Source organism: Anneissia japonica, unplaced genomic scaffold (genome assembly GCF_011630105.1).
Source record: "Anneissia japonica isolate Jap-2015-1 unplaced genomic scaffold, ASM1163010v1 scaffold376_len1572418_cov194, whole genome shotgun sequence".
Taxonomy (NCBI): domain Eukaryota; kingdom Metazoa; phylum Echinodermata; class Crinoidea; order Comatulida; family Comatulidae; genus Anneissia; species Anneissia japonica.
In genome coordinates, this window is record NW_022741166.1 from 253,538 (window position 1) to 274,424 (window position 20,887).

Below are 20,887 nucleotides of genomic sequence, written 5' to 3' on the forward strand. Positions count from 1 at the left end.
ATATATATATATATATACACCATAATATAAAGAAATACAATTTAAGCTCCCAATGATACTGATACTGAGGTATACTTTCACAAAATCGCAATTAAAATTAGCTAAAATGTCTGGTGGTAGCTGATACCCCTGGCTGTCAGAGTGTTAAGAATAAAGAAAAAGTAAAAAATAAGCAGGGGATTAGAAAAAGGAAATGTGGTACAACAAAGGAATAGGCACTTCAGAATATGCATATATTAAATGTAAATTGTACTGTTTTCTTTTTTCTTCTTTTCAAGCTGCACGGTTTACGTGTACTGTGTTCCAATCAAGAGCATGTGCTTGTCTACAGAAGTATATTATTGGAGATGGTAAGAAAAAATAGATAAACAAAAGATATTCTTCTAATGTAACAGCTATTACTTGAATTTTAAAATATTTACTCATTTTTATTTTAACTTGGGAGCTTCACTCTAACAGGGCTTAGTATGCTTTATACTAAAAAATGTTAAAAAGATAAAGGACACAGAAATAACATTGTTCCTATACTCTTCTGTATAGACCAATAAATTGACTGGTTGGATATTTGTTGTTTTCTTTAAATCAGTGAATACCATAGAGTTATAATAAGAATACTAGGGCGCTAGAACTCCAGCTTATACGGTGTTCTGTGTGTGTACTCAACGAGATGCCAATCAAAATATGCCTAAGCATCTTTTCAGTGGCGCCCTCAAGTTAACCTTGAAATTTTGAGTATAAAAAATAATTTAGATTTTCATTCCTCGGTACTTTATATTAAAATTAGACACTCCACTTGGCCTCTTATTTGCTGGGCTAGTTTAATAATTTATTGATGTTATTAATAATAATGATTAATGAAATAATCGTTTGTCAGCGGTCTTCATTATGGTTGTACTCTATACTAAGCCTTATTGAGTACACATACACAATACTGCATTGTTTTATCGCCTAGTTAGCGCTCTAGTTGTTTAATAGCTCAGGTAAATACTAAAATATTTTGGTTTATGTTAAGCCCAATTCAGACTTAAATATTATTTGACCAAAATTGTACTGTATGCCCATATATAGTCATGATGTTGTTATATATGGTCATGATGTGATGTCATCATGACCATATTTAGGCATGTCACATTATCATATTTTTGTGAAATAAAATCTGATGGTCTGGAGAGGGCTTTACAAAATGTCTTTAATCAAGTCACTTTCTTGTAGGTAATCCAGAGGATTGTACAGCACGTACCAATAACTTACTGGATTTATTAAAGCAAGCTAAAGTTCTGCGATTAAAGAAGTGTTATAATCCAGATGATGTTGAAGTCAAAGGACGAAAGTAAGAAAAAAAAAATCAAATAAACTGTCTTTGAATAATGATGTCTGATTGTGAGAATGATGATGATGGTAATGAAAAAGATGATGGTAATGATAAAGGTGGTGATGATGTGGATTACTATGAGGATGATGAGATTGTGATGTTGTAGATGATAATAATGAGGATGGTAATGATGTTGAATATGATAATGATGAGGATGATGCTGATGAATATGATCTGATAAGTTAATGAAGTCGATGATGTTGAAGAAAATGATGACGATGATAATGAAGATGAAAATGGTGATGACGATGAAGATGATGATGATAAGCATTGATCATTTATGATGTATATCATACTGTATCCAGAGAAAGATTATGACACCAAATTAGGATAGCATATCCAGCATATCCCAAATTGTTTTTGCAGGAAAATTGGACTTGGCAATGGGCACAAGAAATCAAAAGAGTATGAAGAATTTGTCCTCAAAAAGAGACAATATTTGCGTAATGAATTGAATTTGTGCGAACGAGCTGTACAGAAAGTTTTATTGTATTCAAACAACTTTTTACATCGTCGTTTGAAGACAGAAGATCAGACTTGGAGGGTTGAGAGAGTTCGTGGAAAGTCAGCAAGGGGCCTTCTTAAGACCATCGAAGAAATGCAGAATGAACGTTGTTGCGATGACGAATGTGTACTAGTATGTAGTAAATGTTTTAATTTTTTGTCTATTTGTTTTATGTATTAATATGTTAATATTAATTTATGTAATGAATATCATCATCATATACAAACCCCAACCCAATATACTTTTTATATAATTCCTAGCTTGCCAAGACTCATTCATTCCTGTTGACCAAATGGAGAGAAAGGGCAACCTCCAGTCAAGCTGAAGCAAGGAAAGTGTTAGCTGAAATGCTGACGCCATCTGGTAAGCCTATTTTACATTGTACATGTTGGATTTATTTTGGCATCTCATCTTTTTGCTGTGGGATCACATTATAGGTTATGGTGGAATTAATTTAGGGTGGAACGGCTATGATCTTACTGTGCAGCTTACGGGAGTAGTATTTTTGTCATTATGATTAATGATTATCTTTTTTATTATTATTATTGAGATTCATTGTCTAGATTTTAAATGTTTTTTTTATTATTATCATTATTTATATTGTTCAATATGTTGTTGTTATTACCTTTATCACAGGTGGAAGATCAAATTGCTTCAATTTCATTACTATGGTTACGGGAAGCAGTGCAAGGACAATTGGGCGGGTCAGAGAACAGATGCGGGAAACAGGAGGAAATCGCGAGCCCCCACCACACGGACTAAAAAAGTACTGGAAAAAGCACCCGTACAATAAGCAACCAAAAATACCAACGAAAACAACAGAGGCTAGTAGTAGCAGTACTAAGTCAGCTCCAGCAGATAGCATATTGAACGGCACAGACATATTGCGCAGTACCAAAGACATGTCACAGGTAATGTTGCTTAAGTCAATCTGAAATACCATAAATGTCAGTGCATTATAATCACAGAATTTGATGAATACTGTGTGTTGGGGGTGAGGCAGAGATGCCCAGTCTGGTTGTATGCAAAATTATTACTGAGGTTACCCACCTTTCGAAGATCAAATGAGTAATTATTCGATAATATTAAGTATGTATATTAAACAATTTTTTTATGCAGCCATTAAGTAGTGATATGTCTGTAATTTAATGAAAATGTTGTTGGTTAAGTAAAAAATATATAAATATGTGATAATATTTATTTTGTTACTATACTAGATTTGATTTACAAGGGGAAAAAAATCATGATTGTATTTTTATTTTTTTACAATCGTCTGTTTATACTTATGTATTTATTGCTATGATTACAGGAAGAGTTGCAGCAACATCAGTTAAATTTGGAGAAGATGCAAGCACAGCTTGAAGAGAAAAAGCGGCGAATACAACAGCAACAGCAGATGGTAGAAGAGCAGCTTCACCAGCATAAACTAGCTGAACAACAGCGACAGAAACAGCAGGAGCAGCAACAGTTGATAGAACAGCAACACAAGCTTGCTGAGCGACAGAAGGAGCAGCAGCAGCAGAGACAAGCGCAGATGGTACGGACCAATCAAACTGATCCCACCCAGACGGAGTTCAGCACCAGAATAGCTCAGGAGCTTTTCTCGGAAATCCAGGGGCAGATTATAGGTCAACAGCTGCATCAGCAATTGCTTGGCAACCAAACTACAGGACAGGCTGCAGCTCAAGCAATACAAAATGCAGCAGCTTTGAACGCATCCCATCCCCCTCCAAGTTACAATGTCGCAGTTGCCTTGAATTCAACAAATGCAGCTGGTCAACAAAGCAATGCAACTGGCTCAAACCAGACACAACAGGCTCTTTATTTTCAAACATCAAATGTGCAACAAACACAGTTGCAGAATTTATTTCTTGGAAGTAACTCTCTACACTCCCACCAGCTGCTAGGCACGCAGACCCAGCAATCGCAGCATAGTGCCCTCTCGTCTACTAATCAGCAGATATTAGTCTCCTTAGCCCAAAACCTTAACAGTCTAAGCTCCGACCTTAATGGTGATGTTAGTCTATCAGATCAAAGTTCATCTGACACATCGCATGATCAGCTTAATGTATCAGATGTGATGTCACCAGGTAGTAGTGTTATTCAGCATTTGACGAGGCCTGGCCTGCACAATCAAAACAAAACACAGAGGGTCCACCCACTGGTTGGAGAGTCATCCAATCATGAGATAGCAATACTAGTTCCTACCAATGCAAATAACAATGGTTCGCATTCATCCTCTGATCATGCTGGCACAGTTGAATCTCTACTCTCTTCTGATGCTTTACAGATATTCAGCCTGCAGTCTATACCAGTGTCTATCACTATGCCAACCATACCAACTCAGTCCTCTTCATGACATCAGCAGATGACAAAGTTATCTGACCATTATTAATTTTGTATTATTTAAACTATTGTATAATATGCAAGTATTTATCAATGTCCTCAAAATTATTTTTTAGCATGATCATATTTTTCAGAATTGGAATGCAAATAGCTTTAATTTTATTTAGTAACAAATGTTTTAACATTCCGTATGTGATGGTTATTAGATGCAACAAGAGGCAGAGTTGCCATTTTTATTGAGATCTTTCATAGAATATTTTTAGTGGAAAATCAGACATGGATGAAGAGCATAAATTTAAACCACAGCATATTTTGATGGTTTAAACATCATTATTAAGTGGGAGCAACTGCTGCTAAACACTAAGCTTTTATGTAGTAATGACAGAATAAGTTAATGCAGTTTTGAGTAATGGGAAGACAGAATAAATGAGGCAACTAAAATGTTAATAGTGTTAAAGTAATATTAAAAATTCTTGTGCTGTTTGTTTAAGTTTTCCCAACTAATGAAGACGGCCTACTTAATCTTAAGCTAGATAATTACTGCTGGCAGATACTGTAGAGTACAACAAATATTATGCTTGTTCATGGCTACTGTTTTGGACAGGACAACATTTACAGCAAATAATAACGGTTTCCACCAATTATTATTAATCTATTGTCAAAGCTTCCTTTCCATTTAGTGCCTTAGACTTATGTATCTGTTTTGTGTTATTTATTTCAATGACCTGTGATGTATTTGCGTCACTGGATAATTTTTTTTCCTGTTTGTCGTAGCCATAAAGGAATGTCTACACAAATGTTATTTAATAATATATTTTATTCTTCCTGCTTTCATAGAAGTTTTAAACAATCAAATAGCAATTTTAGAGCGCTCTTCATAATTTATTCATCATTTCAGTGTGTCTATTTGTCCTAAATTTGATGGAAGGTGAAAGTTATGTAAATTATTTTGTATATTAAAGTAATTTTCGCTGTGCATCAGCTAAATTCTGCTGTAACTTTTATCTCTTAATCATTGTTCTAAATTCTGCTGTAACTTTTATCTCTTAATCATTGTTTTTAATTCCACCAAAAACTTCAGATGGAACTGACTGCTCCTCGATGTTGACCTCATCGACATCAGCTTCCCTTTCATCATCATCATCGCTGTCAATTGCGATCTCTTCAGGGTTGGTTGTTCTTGCTGCGGCCTCCAACTCTTCATTGGTGGCCTTAGTGTCGCCCCTTAAAATAAAAAAAATAAAATCAGATAAAAGAGTGCACATTTGGACTTTCAAAATGAAATTACAATAAATAACATTTGACATGAGCTCACATCTTGAGGGCGTTAGTAATCAACATTAGAGATGGGAAAGTATTGTTGAATGACGAAAATAACATGGATTCTAGGCAGGTTTTTACTTCAGATAGTCAAATATAGTAAGTACACATGTTTTGCCAAAGATAATAGGTATTATGCAACTTTAAAGAAATGCAATGAATTTGCAAATGAAAATAACAGAGGCTTTGTTGGCTGTATTCAGACATCACTGAAAAACCATGTAACATTATACAGGCATTAATTGGAAGACCCACCTGACAAACAATATATCCTTTTTGGTTTTTGGTTTGTCTGCCTCTGCTTCGGCAGCCAGTGCTTGAGCTCTCTGCTCCAGAATCTTCATATCATCCAGACCACCTGATCCCAGGTCAGAGACTAGCAGGTAAATATAAGAAATGAAAAAGATTGCTTACTACACTTCTCAAAAGATAAAGAACTTGTATACAAGAAGTAATAGATAGTTATAATTATTTTATAAGTCTGCAATAGATTATACCGCCATGCCTACCCCAGCATATTATTCATATGAATTTACATAGGCGCTGAAGAGAATTAATAAAGTAAATTATTTTAGCACTTAAGACAAGGTGTGACACTGGCGGAGTAAGAAATGTAATGCCAACAGCAATAACAGGACATAACTACAAAATAGGCAATACGTTTGCCTACAGTATATAGCAGTGTAATCGTTAGTTCTACAACCACTTAAAATTCTAAATATCAAAGGAAAATAAAGTTTTAGATTAGCATTTCTTTTAATTCAATCACAGCATTATATGCTAGCATAATAGCCATCTACAATCCTGTAGTTTATATGAGGGCAGTGTTAACAGGTGATCTAATTACCTGTACCAGGTGTTGGTTGGCTGGAAGCAGACAGCATCTGTGCTGACATGAAGTTGACCTGAGTATTGTAGGTGGCTTGTACGCTGCGCTTAATTCGCAACATTTCCCTCACGGTGTCCTCATTTCCATGTTTGATCTCAAACTCTTTCCAGGTTTGCCAAAACGAGGCGGTAGTCTGGAAACAATAAAATATAATTATTATTAATATTATTATTATTATTATAATTATTTATTTATATTATTAGTACAGCAACTGACTTTAAACTCATGTATTAACTTCAATAAAATTGTGGTGAGTTGTATCATGGTGGTTTGATGTTTGTTGCCAGGGCTCACGGTTGGAACTATATAAATATAAGTTTCCCCCTTCCCCCTGCCTCATAATGACCTTTTTTTTAATATAAATTATTAAATAGTGTACTTCCATTGTGTAAGTTATCAGTTATTTACATTGTTATCAAATGTTAGTCACTCCCTCGTATATGTCACCCACTCTAACTAAAACATGCTCTTGTCTCGGGTAATAAAAAATGAGGTCAAAAGCTAATAATTGATGCAAAAATTGTTAAAATCTTATATGGCAAAGATATAATTTATATTTTTGGTCTAGCATGTATTAAGATTTGAAGACTAGTTTTTGGAGACAAGATTCCAAATTAATTTGTTCCAACAAACCTTAAAGGTTCCAAATCTGTCTCTTATACACATCTAGATGTGTATAAGAGACAGATATATATATATCGCACTTACCCTCGGATCACACATTTGTGAACAGTGAGCATACACTGCACGAGCTCGATCAATCTCTCCGAGTTTGCGCTCCAAATCTGCATAACGTACGCACATATCCCGTGCCTGATCATCCCCAAGAACTTCAATTGCTGTCTCGTAAATGGTCCTAGTGTGTGTTACACCATAAATCTCTGCAGCTCTCCTGATGTATATATTGAACATCTAAAATTATAAATTTAAGTTTTATGTTTACAACAAACGGGACAGTATCATGTCATGTCAGTGTCAATTCTACTGACAGAGCCAAACGTTCATGGGATAGTTGTGTGATTAAATACCTTACCTCATATTGCTCAGTTGGTAAAACTGCCTTGGTTGCTCGCTCATAGACTGCCATTGCATGCCTAGCTAACCCATAATTCTCCTCCAATTTGGCGTAGAGTAAATACAATGCTGAAAACACATTAATTACAAGGAAATCTTTGTAAATTATTATTATTATTATTATTAAAAACATGACTAGGATAAGTTGTAAAAAAACCAAAGGATCCACTAAGTAGTCCAAAATAAAACAAAAAGACAGCAACTCTGAAGAGACAGAGACATTTTGAGATTCAAAGTTTTGATGTATTTGATTATTATCTAGAATACAAAGTTGTTTACCTTTAGCAAATTTGGCTGGACAATCTTCAAGGCACTGCTCAAACAAATCTCTAGCTCTTTCCAGCTTCTTTCCCTCCTATAACATGAAATTAAATTCACCACCAATTAGTGATTAAAGATGTCAATACAGTATTTTCAACATGAATAATTATGAATGTAGACTTTCAGGACATGGGTCTTCAGTTCATTTAGTACATCACATGAGAAAAAATACTTACGTATCTTTTGATGAATTTTGTTAAGTAGGTGTTCCATATGTCATAAACGTTAGGCCACTTGAATAGTGCAATGCCCTTCTCGTACCCTTTGAAAGCATCTTCAAAATAGTTGTTTTCCTCCAGGAACATTCCGTAGTTGATGATTATTTGTGGAGTCGCTATTCTCAGGTCAATGATTCGGTCATACACAGATTTGGTAGACTACAAAGAAAAATGTTGAAAAAAAAAATTGTTTGTAACAATATAGAAACAATTCAGTAATATAGTTGTACATAACAAATTTTTTAATTGACAAATTCACAAATTTTTGTAGACCCAATCTGATCTATTACAGTAGAACCTCGATTTTACGTACGGTACGGGACCGGAGGGCGTATGTAAATCGGGGGATTCGTAAAATAGAGGTTGGGTTAAATTTGTGGTAACCTTTGACCTAATATGTACGTAACGCTCAATAAACGTATGTATGAACGAACTATGTTACCTAGGCTAGACCTAGCCTCTGGGCCTACGAATAAAACCATTTGTTTAGTGTTTTTATTCATCACTTTACGATGTCATGATAAAGTGTTCAAATAAAACCATGTGTCTAGTGTATTAATTCATCACTTTATATCTTTTATTTTACTAAAAGAACATGAAAATATTGTAATATTACCTATATGACAAAGGTATAACTTAGGAATTCCCCTTCATGCCTATTCTAAACAACAGAGCTGTGGTGTTGTCTAGGCCTGTTGAGACAAACTAAACCCATGTGCGCTGCACTGGGCGAGTCAACCAATTAGCGTCCGTGTACGTGAAACAGCAACCATGTGCTATGTACTGGGCGAGCCAACCAATTAACGTTTGTGTACAAAACTATGTCTACTCAGCTTCGTGTAGAAAATTCGACCAGACGAGTTTTTCCATGGTTTGCCAAAGGAAGCTAAGGAGGAAAGCAATTATTTTGAGCACCATCGGTAGTTGTTCATCTTACTCGGTTCACATGGTTTTAGATTATAACGACCCGGTATTAGACTTAATCAAAGTTGCTGTTTAATGAAAATATGTTGCATTATGGTTTGTTTATTGTTATAGTCTTTTTACTTATGGTTGCTCTGAAAAGGGCTGTTTGTTTTGAACATTTTAAGGTTTTTTGATGATGTCATCGTCGATACGAGGCGTACGTAAAACCGAGGGTTCGTATAACTGGGGTACGTAAAAACGAGGTTCTACTGTATGTAATCAACGAATATTCATTTATAGCAATGTCAGTATTTTCAATGCCTGATTTGGAGTTGTTTTGGGTTTCTAAATACAAACCTTAAATTGTTAATATAATTTTGATGATGATAAAATAGTTTATCATCATTCCAAATTAATTTGTTCCAACAAACCTTAAAGGTTCCAAATGATTCCTCCAGATCTGCATACATGGACCAAACCTTTAAGCTCTTGTACAAACGGTTCTGCACTGGTTCACTCTGGAGAAAAAAAAATACATTTAATGTGTTACTTGCTGGATTTCTCTCCCACTTAAAACGCAAAATAATAAAAAAAATTAGAAATACAGAATATTTCTCATAGGAGATTACTATTTTCACAACAAATTCTTTGTTACTAGGCAAATTCAGAGGTTGCAGATCGCATCCACTGGAATGCTCTCACTTTTATGTATACTTTAAACAGTCAATAAAGTGCACCCTCTCTAATGAAATTAGTTTTTGTACTTCGCATCTCGCACACTGCGGTCGATCGAGTAGGCCTGAGATATGTTTAGTTGTCAAAATCTCAGCAGAATCATTTTTTTAACAGATCTGAAATAATTCCTATGAGATATTATATTTCACAAGTGTCAATACCAGCAACGGAAAATATGTTGGCCATTTTTATGTGTGATAACAGAACCTAAATCGAGGTAAGGCTAGGCCTAGCCTAGCAGTGTTGGATAGGGTAATGTTAAACATAAAAAATTCATCTGCAATTTTTTTTTTTTTTTTTTGTGTGGAACACAAAAAAATCTAATTTCTGTCTTACTTTACTTTTTTGTCATGTTTAGGAATGTCTGAATTCAGTTAAACTAGCAATTTATTATTATATTTATAAATCTTTATAACATAACAACTGAAATTTTTGCCGGGAATGGGGCTTTAACTACAGACCAATCAGAACAGGGCGAGACATACACGCGTGCTACAAACACATACTGTCCCACAAACTCATGTGTTTATGTACATTTACGCCACTGTTTTTTGGGAACTTAGCAACAATATCGAAAAGGCAGAGCTTAGCAGAAAGTCCATTACTGTAATATTCAGCTTCAAAATGGCAAAGACCATACAATTTTGTGTACACAGGATTTGGCCTCTGATATTATTGATATAAAGTACCAATTTGTATATCTGTTCAAATTCATACTGCAACCTTATTAGGTATTACCTAATGAATATTCAAATTGACAAACCTTATCATAATATGCTGCCTTTCTTCCTGGGAGAGCTGTTGCCCGTTGCATCAACTTCAAGGCCTCCTTGTAGTTCCTAAAAAGATTATATTGATACATATAAGATTATATCTTTGTTTGTGTTTGTTAAGTATTTTAATCAAAGTAAAACTTTACTTACTTAACAAGGTAGTTAATTGTGTTTTTACTTCAAAAGTATATGTTTTTGAAACATCATTTACTAATGCAGTGAACCTTGAATTTCTTATAATTAATATAATTAACTATTAATACGAAATTAGTTAGGTAACACATTATCCTGCATTATTGTTAGTAATTTCAAAGTCATTATAGTTAAATGTAGTAATTATTTCAGCTCCAGCATTAATAAAAAGTGAGGATTGTTACATTCAAATAGCAATATTTACTTGTTTTGGGAGACCAAAAATACTTGTTGGTGTAGCATCTTGTTTCAATATTCCAGTAGGAATAAACACCGCAACTATGAAAAATACCTTTTCATAATAGGGGTATTGTTTAAGGCATAGAGAGGAGCTACCACACACCCAGTTTAATAGTCCTAATCATATAGTAATTACTGGTCTTAATTTTAGCCCCATACACTAATGGTTCCTACTGCAGTGTGTTTATGAGTGAACTTCATAAAAAAAAAAATCATATTAACTTTAACTTACTCATGCCTTATTTCCATCTCTGCTCTCTCACACCAGATACTTGCAAGGTCCTCTACTTTCACATATTCCACTTTCGTTCCTTTCTCAAAAATAACTCTAGCCTGATGAATAAAGAATATGAATATGTTGAATGTGTAACTTTGAATCGATTTTTAAGTAAAAATGTTGTACTATTTGAATTGAATTGAACCATGTGAATCAAATAGTGTATAATACAAATAATACTTGTTGAAATTCCTATAAAAACTTACTTCTGCTAACTGATCATGGCTTTCATAGAATTTAGCAAATTCAACCCATAAAGTATGAAGTTTACCAGTGGCTAGGTTAGGCTGCACTGTTTGCACCGCCTCCGTGAATGTATTGATGACCTAGGAAAAAGGAGACAAAATATTTAAAAAAAAAATTAAAATGAGTAATATTACAGAGGTTTAATTCCTTCTTAAAAATTGTAAAGAAAATATACTATCCAAGTGTTGATACTTGTTTATTCAAACTTTCAAAGAGTCGATTACAGAATACTCACATCTCTTGGTTTTCCTTCGTATAATTTAACTCGTTTATGCCACTCGTGCACATTATGTGGATTTTGCCGTAACAAGACACTATTCAACAACAGAGGACGCCGTTCCATCAAGTACTCATAGCGCTCAAGGCGTAAGTCGAGGTCAATGTCATCTGTGAATTGAGATTAGATGTAAACATTGAGAACCAAAACCATTAATGGTATTCCATCACTCATCCTTTTAATGGCTGTTGAGAACCCAACCAGCCTAAGCCATTAATTTATCTATGAAGTATCTATTATCTCTAGTTCTATTATCTCTGTGCTTTTTCTGCACAGGTTGCACTCAGTATAGCCAAAAAGTATCTTAATATGAGATTGAAATTTTGATTATGATTTTGATTATAGAAGGGATGTTTAATTATGTATTTTTATACCTAATTACATACAAATAATAATCCTACTCCTTAAACTAGTTGGCTACAAGGAGCTCATCCACCTCTTCAGAAAGTGATTAGCTTTGAAAATGTATTATTACATAAACTATAATTTGTATACTTCAACAAATAATAGTCCTAAAATTAATCATGGTTGGCTGCTGACTTTAAGAAGCTTATCTGCTACTTCATACGATTAGTTTGAAAATACTTTACTGTACATAAGTAACTCATTATAATCAAATTTTTAATATTTCATACCCTACATTAGCACCAAACTGTGTATATCTAGATGTTGTTTACTTGAATACATGACAACATGGTATCAATTATTATTTGAAAAACTGGCATGTGTGATTTATTCATATCGTCACCGCTTTCACGAAGTGACACAAACTTTTTTTTTCTTTGACATTTTGATTGTGTACTGTACATCAAACTTTACCTTTTCATCTAATTTTTAAGAGTGGAACTACACTAATTAGCTAATTAAGCTAATTAGCCGTTGTGCACAAACTGAGAAAAATGGATTTTTCGTTTTCACAAACAGACACAAACTTTCATTGGGTTATTAAAATACGCGTGTGTGGCGTTGCCATCGTTGTGATCGCTAGGTAAGGCCTACAGTAGCTTGGCTAGGGCTAGATGTAAAAATTAGATTTCCCTAGATTACCTAGGCATACCAGTACCCTTCTTGCAGTATAACTTGGGATAGGTCTATACATGTGCATCAAATGTGGAATTATTCGTAAAAACATTTTGATTAAAGCAAGATAAGCCGAGATTGTAGGCCTGTTTTTGCCCTTGACTACAATGGTTAACACATAACTTAAATACAGTTTGTGCCTTAACAACGGGTGCGCGTACAGCGCGTACCGTTTTCACAAAGAGACACAAACTTCACTCTACATGTAAACAACATATGCTGTGTTTATTCTGATCGTTTTCACGAACAGACACAAAGTTTTCACGCTAATTAACAGGTTGATTAAAGTTAAGAAAAGAAAAATAAATTACACATTTGGATTGTTTAATGCTTTATTTTTAAACATATGTAAAAAAATATTCATAATTCTGTTATCTTGATAGTGAAATTTACAGATTTGTGAAGTAGTCCACTTCAAACGCGTTTTTCTCAAAACGTTGTTTTCGTCGAAGTTGAAGTTTGCGTCTTGTGTCGGTGACGATATTTTTAATGATCTGACAGCCATAATGTGTAGATTAAATGTGAAGCAGTATAGATTTTAAATAAAGAGGTTGTGGTTTCGAGTCTGAGGCTGGTTACTTGTTTGTCTCCTTGGACAAGGCACTTTACCTGCATTGCTTCTCTCCACAAGTACCTGGTTAGGCTAAATGTATGGCTAAATATGGCTTCAAATGTAGAACCTAGTGTTCTTAAGCCCTGTCCAAACTATCAAATTTTATTTGACAAAAAACATGTGACATGCCTAAATATGGTCATGATGACATCACCTCATGACCATATATAGGCACATCATGACTATGTATTGGCATACAGTACAACAGTTTTTTCGTCGAAGAAAATTTGATAATCTGGACAGAGCTTTAAATATGTAATTGTTCCTTGAAAATAACAAGATAATCATAAAAAATATTTTAGAAATTAACTCGCTCATTTTGCAGTACCATACAAATTATTAACTTGAGCATAGACATTATGTTAAAATATGTGTACTCTGATTTTTAAGCTGGATAATTATAATAAAAATAATAAAGCACTTTGAGTGACTGGCAGTGTTTCCATCATTTTTTCCTGTAAAAATATGACTAAACATTTTTTTTTTTAAATCACTAATTTCTATTTTCATAATTTGTATGTTAATTAAAATTGGCCAGTCAATTTCAAAAATAATTGTTACGACTTTCTTGGTATTTTGCATGGGACATTACATCTTTAAGTCATAATGACAAAGTGACCAGGGGTTATATTGTACTATGCAATTTAAACTTATGCCCCTTTTACACTGCAAGCAAAATTCCAGACGTAACCCGGGATTTTCCAATACCCGGGTTAAAATCTCCCGAGTTGTGGTTATAGTGTAAACGTCAAAAACTCGGGTTGCCAAACATTCCGGAAGGGACGTGCAGGACAACCCGGGTGCATTCCGGAGTCGCCAGTGTAAACAGCACCGAATTTGATTCCGGAATTAGGCCTTACCTGGCCTAAACTTTGCCTACAATGGGTTAGGCCTAGACACTTGTCAAATTAAACCCTCTACGCTCTGGTATAGACTTGATATCAAAACTGCTGATTTAATTTGCATAATTTAAAAACAATCTGCAGGTACATTGCTTCAATAATTGGAAATAATTGTGGCTTTGTGACGACGAGTGACTTGATCGAAGTGATGATCACCAACTCAACAAAAACTGAGGGCGGTATTTGAACCCGAGCAACTCGCGATCAACCCGGACTTTTTCGTTCGATGTTCGACTCCGGAAGTAACCCGTGTCGATTCTGCCTTTGGCAGTGTAAAAGGGGTATTATTTACATTGAATCTGTGTATTAGAAATGCATAAATCATTAAATTAAAATTAGAACTTTGACCTTCTTCTGTTGGTCCCAAATCACTGGTAGTCTCCATTCTGGCACTGATCATGCCTTCCTCAAATTGTGCATATGCATCAAACACCTGCATGGAGAATAACAACATAAACATCAATAACACATACACGAATTGGTGTGATGCTCTAAGAGGAGATTTACTCATTAGTTATCCAGATCCAGATGGTTATGTCAAAAGTAGGCCATTTAATGCAAAGTGCTAATTTCAATAACAATTATTCATAAATTCTGCACAATATACCAAATTGATTTAAATTTGTATTTCTTTTAAATATAATTTATTTAGGTATACAATACAACTAAGTTAAAGTGTTTACTTATGATATGAGTATTAAAGTCAGGCACCAGAGGAATAAACATTTATGATAAGTTGTAAAAAAAAAATTCAGATTTTTGAATACAGTATTTAAAAACTGGAGGGAAGGAGTGTTTATACCCATTCCCCCCCCCCCCATTTTTATATTCAAAAATCTGTATCTCATCAACTGCTCATGAGTTTTTCGTCAAATATGCTTTTTGTGTCTTAGAAAAATCCGGAGCCCGACTACAAAGATAGATTGACAGTGACGTGTTAAACTGCATTTTTGAAAACAAGATTTAAGAGTTTCTGTTTAATCAATACAGAATTGCTTCATTCTAAAAATAAATGAGGAAAACGATGGAAATATTTTAAAAATGTACCTGAGTGAAGTCTCTTACAGTGGTAACAGTCTGAATGGCTTCTTCATATATATCGCGTGCCTAAGAAAACAATGGTTTAAACAAATATAAAAATCCAATTATCAAAAACGTATGAACAGCTTTATTAATATGCATATTTTCAAAATGCTAAAATACTGTATAATACATTTAGAAATAATAATTCAACATTTGAGTATACTCTATGCTGAAGTAAAGGTTCATTTCAGTTCATGTTGTAGACGTTTTAATCAAGGACTTTTAACTGGTAACAGTTAAAAGTCCTTGTTTTAATAGCACCTTGTCCGATATGGTCCGATAATGAATAATTTTGTCCTAGTTTCTGCAGTATACTCATGTTCAAAGTTCATGATTTTGGGCATTTCTCAAGCATAAACCATCACCAAATCATTAAAAATTGTTGTTTTAACATTGAAAATGGGGAAAATAACAGCATAGCATGATGTACAGTTATATAAGGGTTAGTTAAGTGCAATAAAATAGATTTCAAAAATGTTGAAATTCCAGCATGTTTTGGCCATTATCTCTGAAACAGGATTTGCGACAAGTGACTGGTTTGACTTGTCTTTGCCACATATGGGAAACATAATTAAACTCATTAAACATTGTTACCCTTCTTATGGTCTTGTGGACATTTTTAAGCGATGTTACAAATATTAGCCTTTGAGAGCTCAAGTAGCAGAAAGAAGACTTTAAAATTAGATTTACTTTCTCAAAGTGTCCACTCCTGATGTAGTAATCTGCAAGGGAGCACCAGAGCTGACCTCGTTCATCGGTGAAACGCTTGATCCCCTGACGGATGATGGGGTCAACCTTCAGGGACTTGACCTTTGTAGGATTTTTGCATATGAGGTCACAAAGATCATGCCACAGCTAGGAAATGTAAAAAAGGTGATGCCATTACAAGCAATAGGGGCAAGTAAACTTTTTAGTATGGAAAATTCAAATGGATCAAGAATACAGTTGAACTTGCCTAAGTCAAATCCAAAATGCAACTGAAATATTGTTCGACTTTGATAAAATTCGACTTCCAGAATGTTATTTAATGGAAAACACAACAATTTGGCATGGCAATTATTCGACTTAGGCACAGTCGACTTAGGCAAGTTTAACTGTAGAAGCATAAGTTTAGGAAGTTGATGTTTTCAGCATAATCAATCATAATTGAATCGGCTATGACTAATTTCAAATTGCACAGTATAAACAAAATATGAATAAAAGTTTTCTGTGATAAATTATATGACACCAATTTTAGAGGGTGATTATTACCTGATGGGTAGACTTTCCCTTCTTGGAAACAAACTTGTCATCATTAACCACGCCCGCTAGTCGAACTGCAGCTTCATCCAGACGATCTATTGATATTAGGTAATCAATGTATTTCTCAGCATCCTCCGGAGACAACTATGAAAACAAAACATAAACAAATGCGATTTGCATTTTTTACTTAAATTTCATATAAGAAATGGTGTGGCCATTGCTGCCATTTGAATTCATAGATTAACCACTAGACATTAACTACACTCTAACGACAAACTGCCCCAATTCCTGAATTTTTTTATCGGTTAATTTCTTTTGTTATACATTTTTTATATATTTTTATAAAAAATTTATAATTTTTTATATTTACTGGGCTGCCAGAATAAATACCTGTAGATAACGCCTGTATACCCTTACAGCTGTCTCATACAAAGGGTGCATACATATGAATTTCAGGTATAATGGCCAGATACGTTTATGTTGTGTAATAGGCAGCGCCCTTAATGCTCTGTCAAACGTACGCCTAGTCCTAATGATCTTGGATTGGTCCATCAGGAACTGGCAATAATCCAACCAAATACGAGGCATCTACAAAATATCAACATATAAATTCTTAGATAGTGAAGAAAAACATACTGTAGGTGGTGCCCTCAATGTCCTGTTGAATATACACCTAGTGATATTGCACTAGTCCATAGGAATTGGAAATAATCCATCCATCATGGACAAAATTAGAAGGCTTCAAAATACTGGTTTACCTTGTGCATGAACACCAACCCTCTCTCAAATGCATTGTTGACATCCTCATAGGCAGGGTCAGTTATACACCGTCCCCTGATCTGCTTGCGACGAACTTTCAAATAGTTGTACCATAACTTGTAACTATATTTAAAAATAAAAATTTGTATAAGATATATTTGTAAGAGACTATTTGGTGGCACTGACAGTGACATATAGCTACGGTCGGCAACCAATGGCCCAAGTTTGGGTCGTGAGTAAACTTTTGAGGCTCGCATATGGTCTTAAATCAATAATAGAAAAGGTGATAGTAAGTGATGAATTTAACATTAACAAATCAGAAAATTCCTTTAAAAACAAAGATCCATAACTTAAAATTTTGGCCCTCCTATTTTTCAAAATTGTGTTAAATGTCTGGTTGTTGTCAGTTTGATAAAATTTCGATGTCGTGTACCCGAGAGCTTATGCAGAATTTGATGTCTTCAAAAACATCAGCAATTTGCTGGCAGAGGAACCATGTCGATCAAGTGTAAAACCCAGCAGGGCTAAAATTGATACTTCTATAAGGATCAAAGAACAGCAATTGCTTGGATTTAGGAGCCAATTACTGCCAATGTCAATACATTACGATATATCTATGGAGAGTCAATTGAGGTGGCATATGGCTCACTCCTGACGAACTTACTTTTAACACCAGACGTCACCAACTTCTGAGACGAGGGATAAAAAAAACACTCTTTACTTGGTCAAGTGGCCATCGGGTTCTTGATGCCATTCTCAACATTGAAATGATACAAGTTAAAAATAGGCCTAGTATTTAGATATCGACCATATTATTTTCTATGGGGTCGGTTGACTGGAAGCTTTGGGTCGTAGGAAGCAATGGCAATAAGTTTTGTTTCCTAGAGATGAAAAGGTTGCCAAAAACATAGATATATAGTATATATGTAGATGTTGTAACCAGTGAAAATTTCACTTACTGTCTATTTGCTGTTAAAAAAAAGCATTAACATTGAGCTTTCATATTTGAAATAATTTCTCTAAATACTTATTAGAGTTCGTAGCCCCAGACATTTCATAAAATACAATAGGCATATATTAACCCTGACAACATTTTAAAATCTGATTGCAGAATAGGCCTAAAGAAAAGTCTGGGTTATTATGTGGTCACATAATTTTGACATCCCATTCTGTATGACAACCTTGCAGTATTACTGATTTTCTCATAGGGGGTGAAACATAGGACCAGAAGAGAAACACATTAATTGCAAGTACTACTGCAGATGATGAGGAAAAAAGAGGAAGAGGAAAGTAGGAGGAGTATAAAATTCCAGTAGACAGTACCTTCCTGGTAGCTCCTTCAGAGCACGTTCATAAATCAGGTTGAGAGGGGCTGATGACCCTTCGGCTTTGTGCTCAATGTAACGCTGCCAACACTTCACCGAATATGGATTACGGAGGATTTCTTCTTCATATGGAAGATCATCTTCTTCCTAGATTGAAATAATAAAATCAGACAGATTTCAATCATGTATTCTTTATTTTCTCAGTTGATGATTTCATTTCACCTGTGGGACCTGAAAAACCACTGAATTAGCTCATGTTGTTATGCTTTTGAATGAGATCATTTGACAGTCAGTAATTGTTGTTGTTCTTTCTACTCACTTTAAAAGGTGAGGTTTAGTATAGAATGGTGAATAGTGGAGGAACAATTGATATAATATAATGTACCTCCCACATTGAAAAGCTGGGGTTGTGTCCCCACCAATCAACACCCATTCATGATGACAATTATATTACTTTTTTAAGGTTGCACGCGAAAGACCAGTTTATTAGTACTTTTGAAGGCACAGTAATAACTGCCTGTCAAATTACGTGGAATGCAGAAACTTTTAAATATTAAATCCAAAAAAAAAAAGGAAATTCGTTTTGTTGACAAGCTCAACAAAGACACAAAAATTGAAATAAACAGTACATATAAAAACACAAAAGTATCACAAAATTTTGCAGTATAGGTTCCCTCAGTTGGGACTTCCGCAAGCTAGGCCGCCCATTGAGAGCCTTCACAATGCTTGTTTTTGTGATTGATGGAAATTGCGCCGGGGAAATCCCTTTTGATCCTGAAGCCATCACACACATCGCTCTTCCGCATGCCTAGCTAGAACACTACATGGATTATAAATAATTTGACATCTACATTATCTATAAAATAATTAAGAACTTACAAACATCAAATTCTCTTTATTCTTTAATTCTGGCATGTTGATGTTTCCACAGATGGGTCTTTTTGTCTGTATATACCATTTACACGTGCAAATACAACTCGTGAAATCAAAAATAAGGCAAACGTTGGTGAAACGTTTTCTGCGCATGCACCAAATTTATTAGCCAATCAATAGCTGCAGCGGGCAACATTGTGATTTTATCGGCTAAAATAATAAATTGTACCGTGAAGGTAAGTCTTTCGAAAAATAACACGACTAACTTGCAGATTTCATCTTTTTTTAGTTATGGTATACGCTTCATCTGAGGTATAGTAAGTATGTGCTAGTTAACTTGTTTATATATATGTCCAATCATCTGTGGTGTGTAAATGAAGGCATTTTAGTACGATTGTTTTGACTGGCGACAGGCCATACCCCCTGGCCTGTCTTTCTGCTGTGCTGGTGGTGGTTGAGCCAAAACACAAAGCCTAAAAAAGACCGTGTGAAGGCACTGAATTGGGTTTGACAACCTTTGTAGTAGGTACCAGTGGTCTACCACCAATACACAATACGATAGGGCCTAGCCTAGGCCATTGACCATGTTAAACAAATTGTTAAATTTACGATTGTGGGTGACTCTGACGGCTATAATTTGTTCTTCATGAAAGGTCATTAAGTATGTCACAACAGGTTGTTCTTTATTGACTCACTGTTTTGACACAATTCTTGAATCTTGAATCATATCCTCCATAAAAATCATTTGAATTGCAGGTGATGAAGGGCGTAAAAAAGGGCTGTAAAAAGGAAGTCAAGTGGTTCAGTAAATAACAAGAAGTTGTATTTGGTACTATTATTCTGTAATGAAACAATTACTAGTTCAGCAAACAAAACTACCTGATGACATATTTATTCCATGCTTTCACCATGTTTTCCTATGTTAAAATAAAGCTAAATATTCTTATACCAGCTTACCGTGCCACATTATAAAGTATTTCGTTTGCATGGGCGATACATATTAACTCAAATTTGCTCAGAAAATTGCTAAAAAAATTAGATGGGAAGAACCGTAAATACAGTGAATCCTTCAGTTTGAGACCCTTGAAATTCTGAGACGCATCTCACTCGAGACCACTTTTTCAAAGAACCAAATGACAATCTTCAATCTTTTAATTAATTTATCCGTAACACCAAGATACCCCTCTAATTGGAGACCGAACGGTCTCAAATTGGAGGGTGAGCTGTACTATGTAATTCATTTGTGGTATAATAAGAATAGGCCAATACCTAATTTTCTGCAAAATTGCATGGAATTGGCCCATAATTGTTGAAATGTG

At 34.6% G+C, this 20,887-nt stretch overlaps 3 protein-coding genes across 7 annotated transcripts in view; 2 read left to right on the forward strand and 1 right to left on the reverse strand.

Annotated features, from left to right (window-relative positions):
* LOC117118612 (probable basic-leucine zipper transcription factor Q) overlaps positions 1–5,210 on the forward strand; it is a 10,401-nt gene extending 5,191 nt beyond the window's left edge. The window contains exons 5-10 of the mRNA XM_033263247.1: positions 279–350; positions 1,213–1,330; positions 1,739–2,009; positions 2,138–2,240; positions 2,514–2,788; positions 3,187–5,210. Of these exons, the coding sequence (XP_033119138.1) occupies positions 279–350; positions 1,213–1,330; positions 1,739–2,009; positions 2,138–2,240; positions 2,514–2,788; positions 3,187–4,236 (1,889 nt within the window). The 3' untranslated portion in view covers positions 4,237–5,210. The remainder of the gene's footprint in view (positions 1–278; positions 351–1,212; positions 1,331–1,738; positions 2,010–2,137; positions 2,241–2,513; positions 2,789–3,186) is intronic.
* LOC117118610 (pre-mRNA-splicing factor SYF1-like) lies at positions 5,023–19,728 on the reverse strand. 3 transcript variants are annotated; one of them, XM_033263246.1, is made up of 21 exons: positions 19,575–19,728; positions 18,694–18,842; positions 17,370–17,493; positions 17,002–17,199; positions 16,621–16,755; positions 16,060–16,224; positions 15,334–15,393; positions 14,635–14,719; positions 11,650–11,801; positions 11,375–11,494; positions 11,124–11,224; positions 10,450–10,525; positions 9,383–9,469; positions 8,004–8,204; positions 7,786–7,861; positions 7,466–7,575; positions 7,141–7,344; positions 6,391–6,565; positions 5,799–5,919; positions 5,267–5,447; positions 5,023–5,228 (listed from the first exon to the last, which is right to left on the reverse strand). In XM_033263246.1, exons 1-20 carry the CDS (start codon positions 19,719–19,721, stop codon positions 5,270–5,272), a joined length of 2,664 nt encoding a protein of 887 aa, XP_033119137.1. In that variant the 5' UTR covers positions 19,722–19,728; the 3' UTR covers positions 5,023–5,228; positions 5,267–5,269. The 3 variants fall into 3 exon arrangements, with proteins under 3 accessions (XP_033119137.1, XP_033119136.1, XP_033119135.1); XM_033263245.1 differs by having other exon boundaries at positions 5,023–5,209; positions 5,248–5,447; XM_033263244.1 differs by having other exon boundaries at positions 5,023–5,447.
* Positions 19,680–20,887, forward strand: part of LOC117118613 (G-protein-signaling modulator 2-like) — a 92,030-nt gene continuing 90,822 nt past the window's right edge. The window contains exon 1 of one of the 3 annotated variants that reach the window (XM_033263250.1): positions 19,680–19,804. The gene's annotated coding sequence lies outside the window, so the exon portion shown is untranslated. Of the gene's footprint in view, positions 19,890–20,887 lie in introns of all 3 variants that reach the window. The other 2 variants (XM_033263248.1, XM_033263251.1) reach the window with 2 other exon arrangements.

Coding starts and splice junctions, on each gene's coding strand:
- LOC117118610 (XM_033263246.1), bottom strand. CDS start 19,721: ATGCGCAGAAAACGTTTCACCAACGTTTGCCTTATTTTTGATTTCACG. Junction 17,200..17,369: donor GGTTGGTGTTCATGCACAAG/GTAAACCAGTAT, acceptor GATATTTTGTAG/ATGCCTCGTATTTGGTTGGA. Junction 5,920..6,390: donor CCAACCAACACCTGGTACAG/GTAATTAGATCA, acceptor TTTACCTGCTAG/TCTCTGACCTGGGATCAGGT.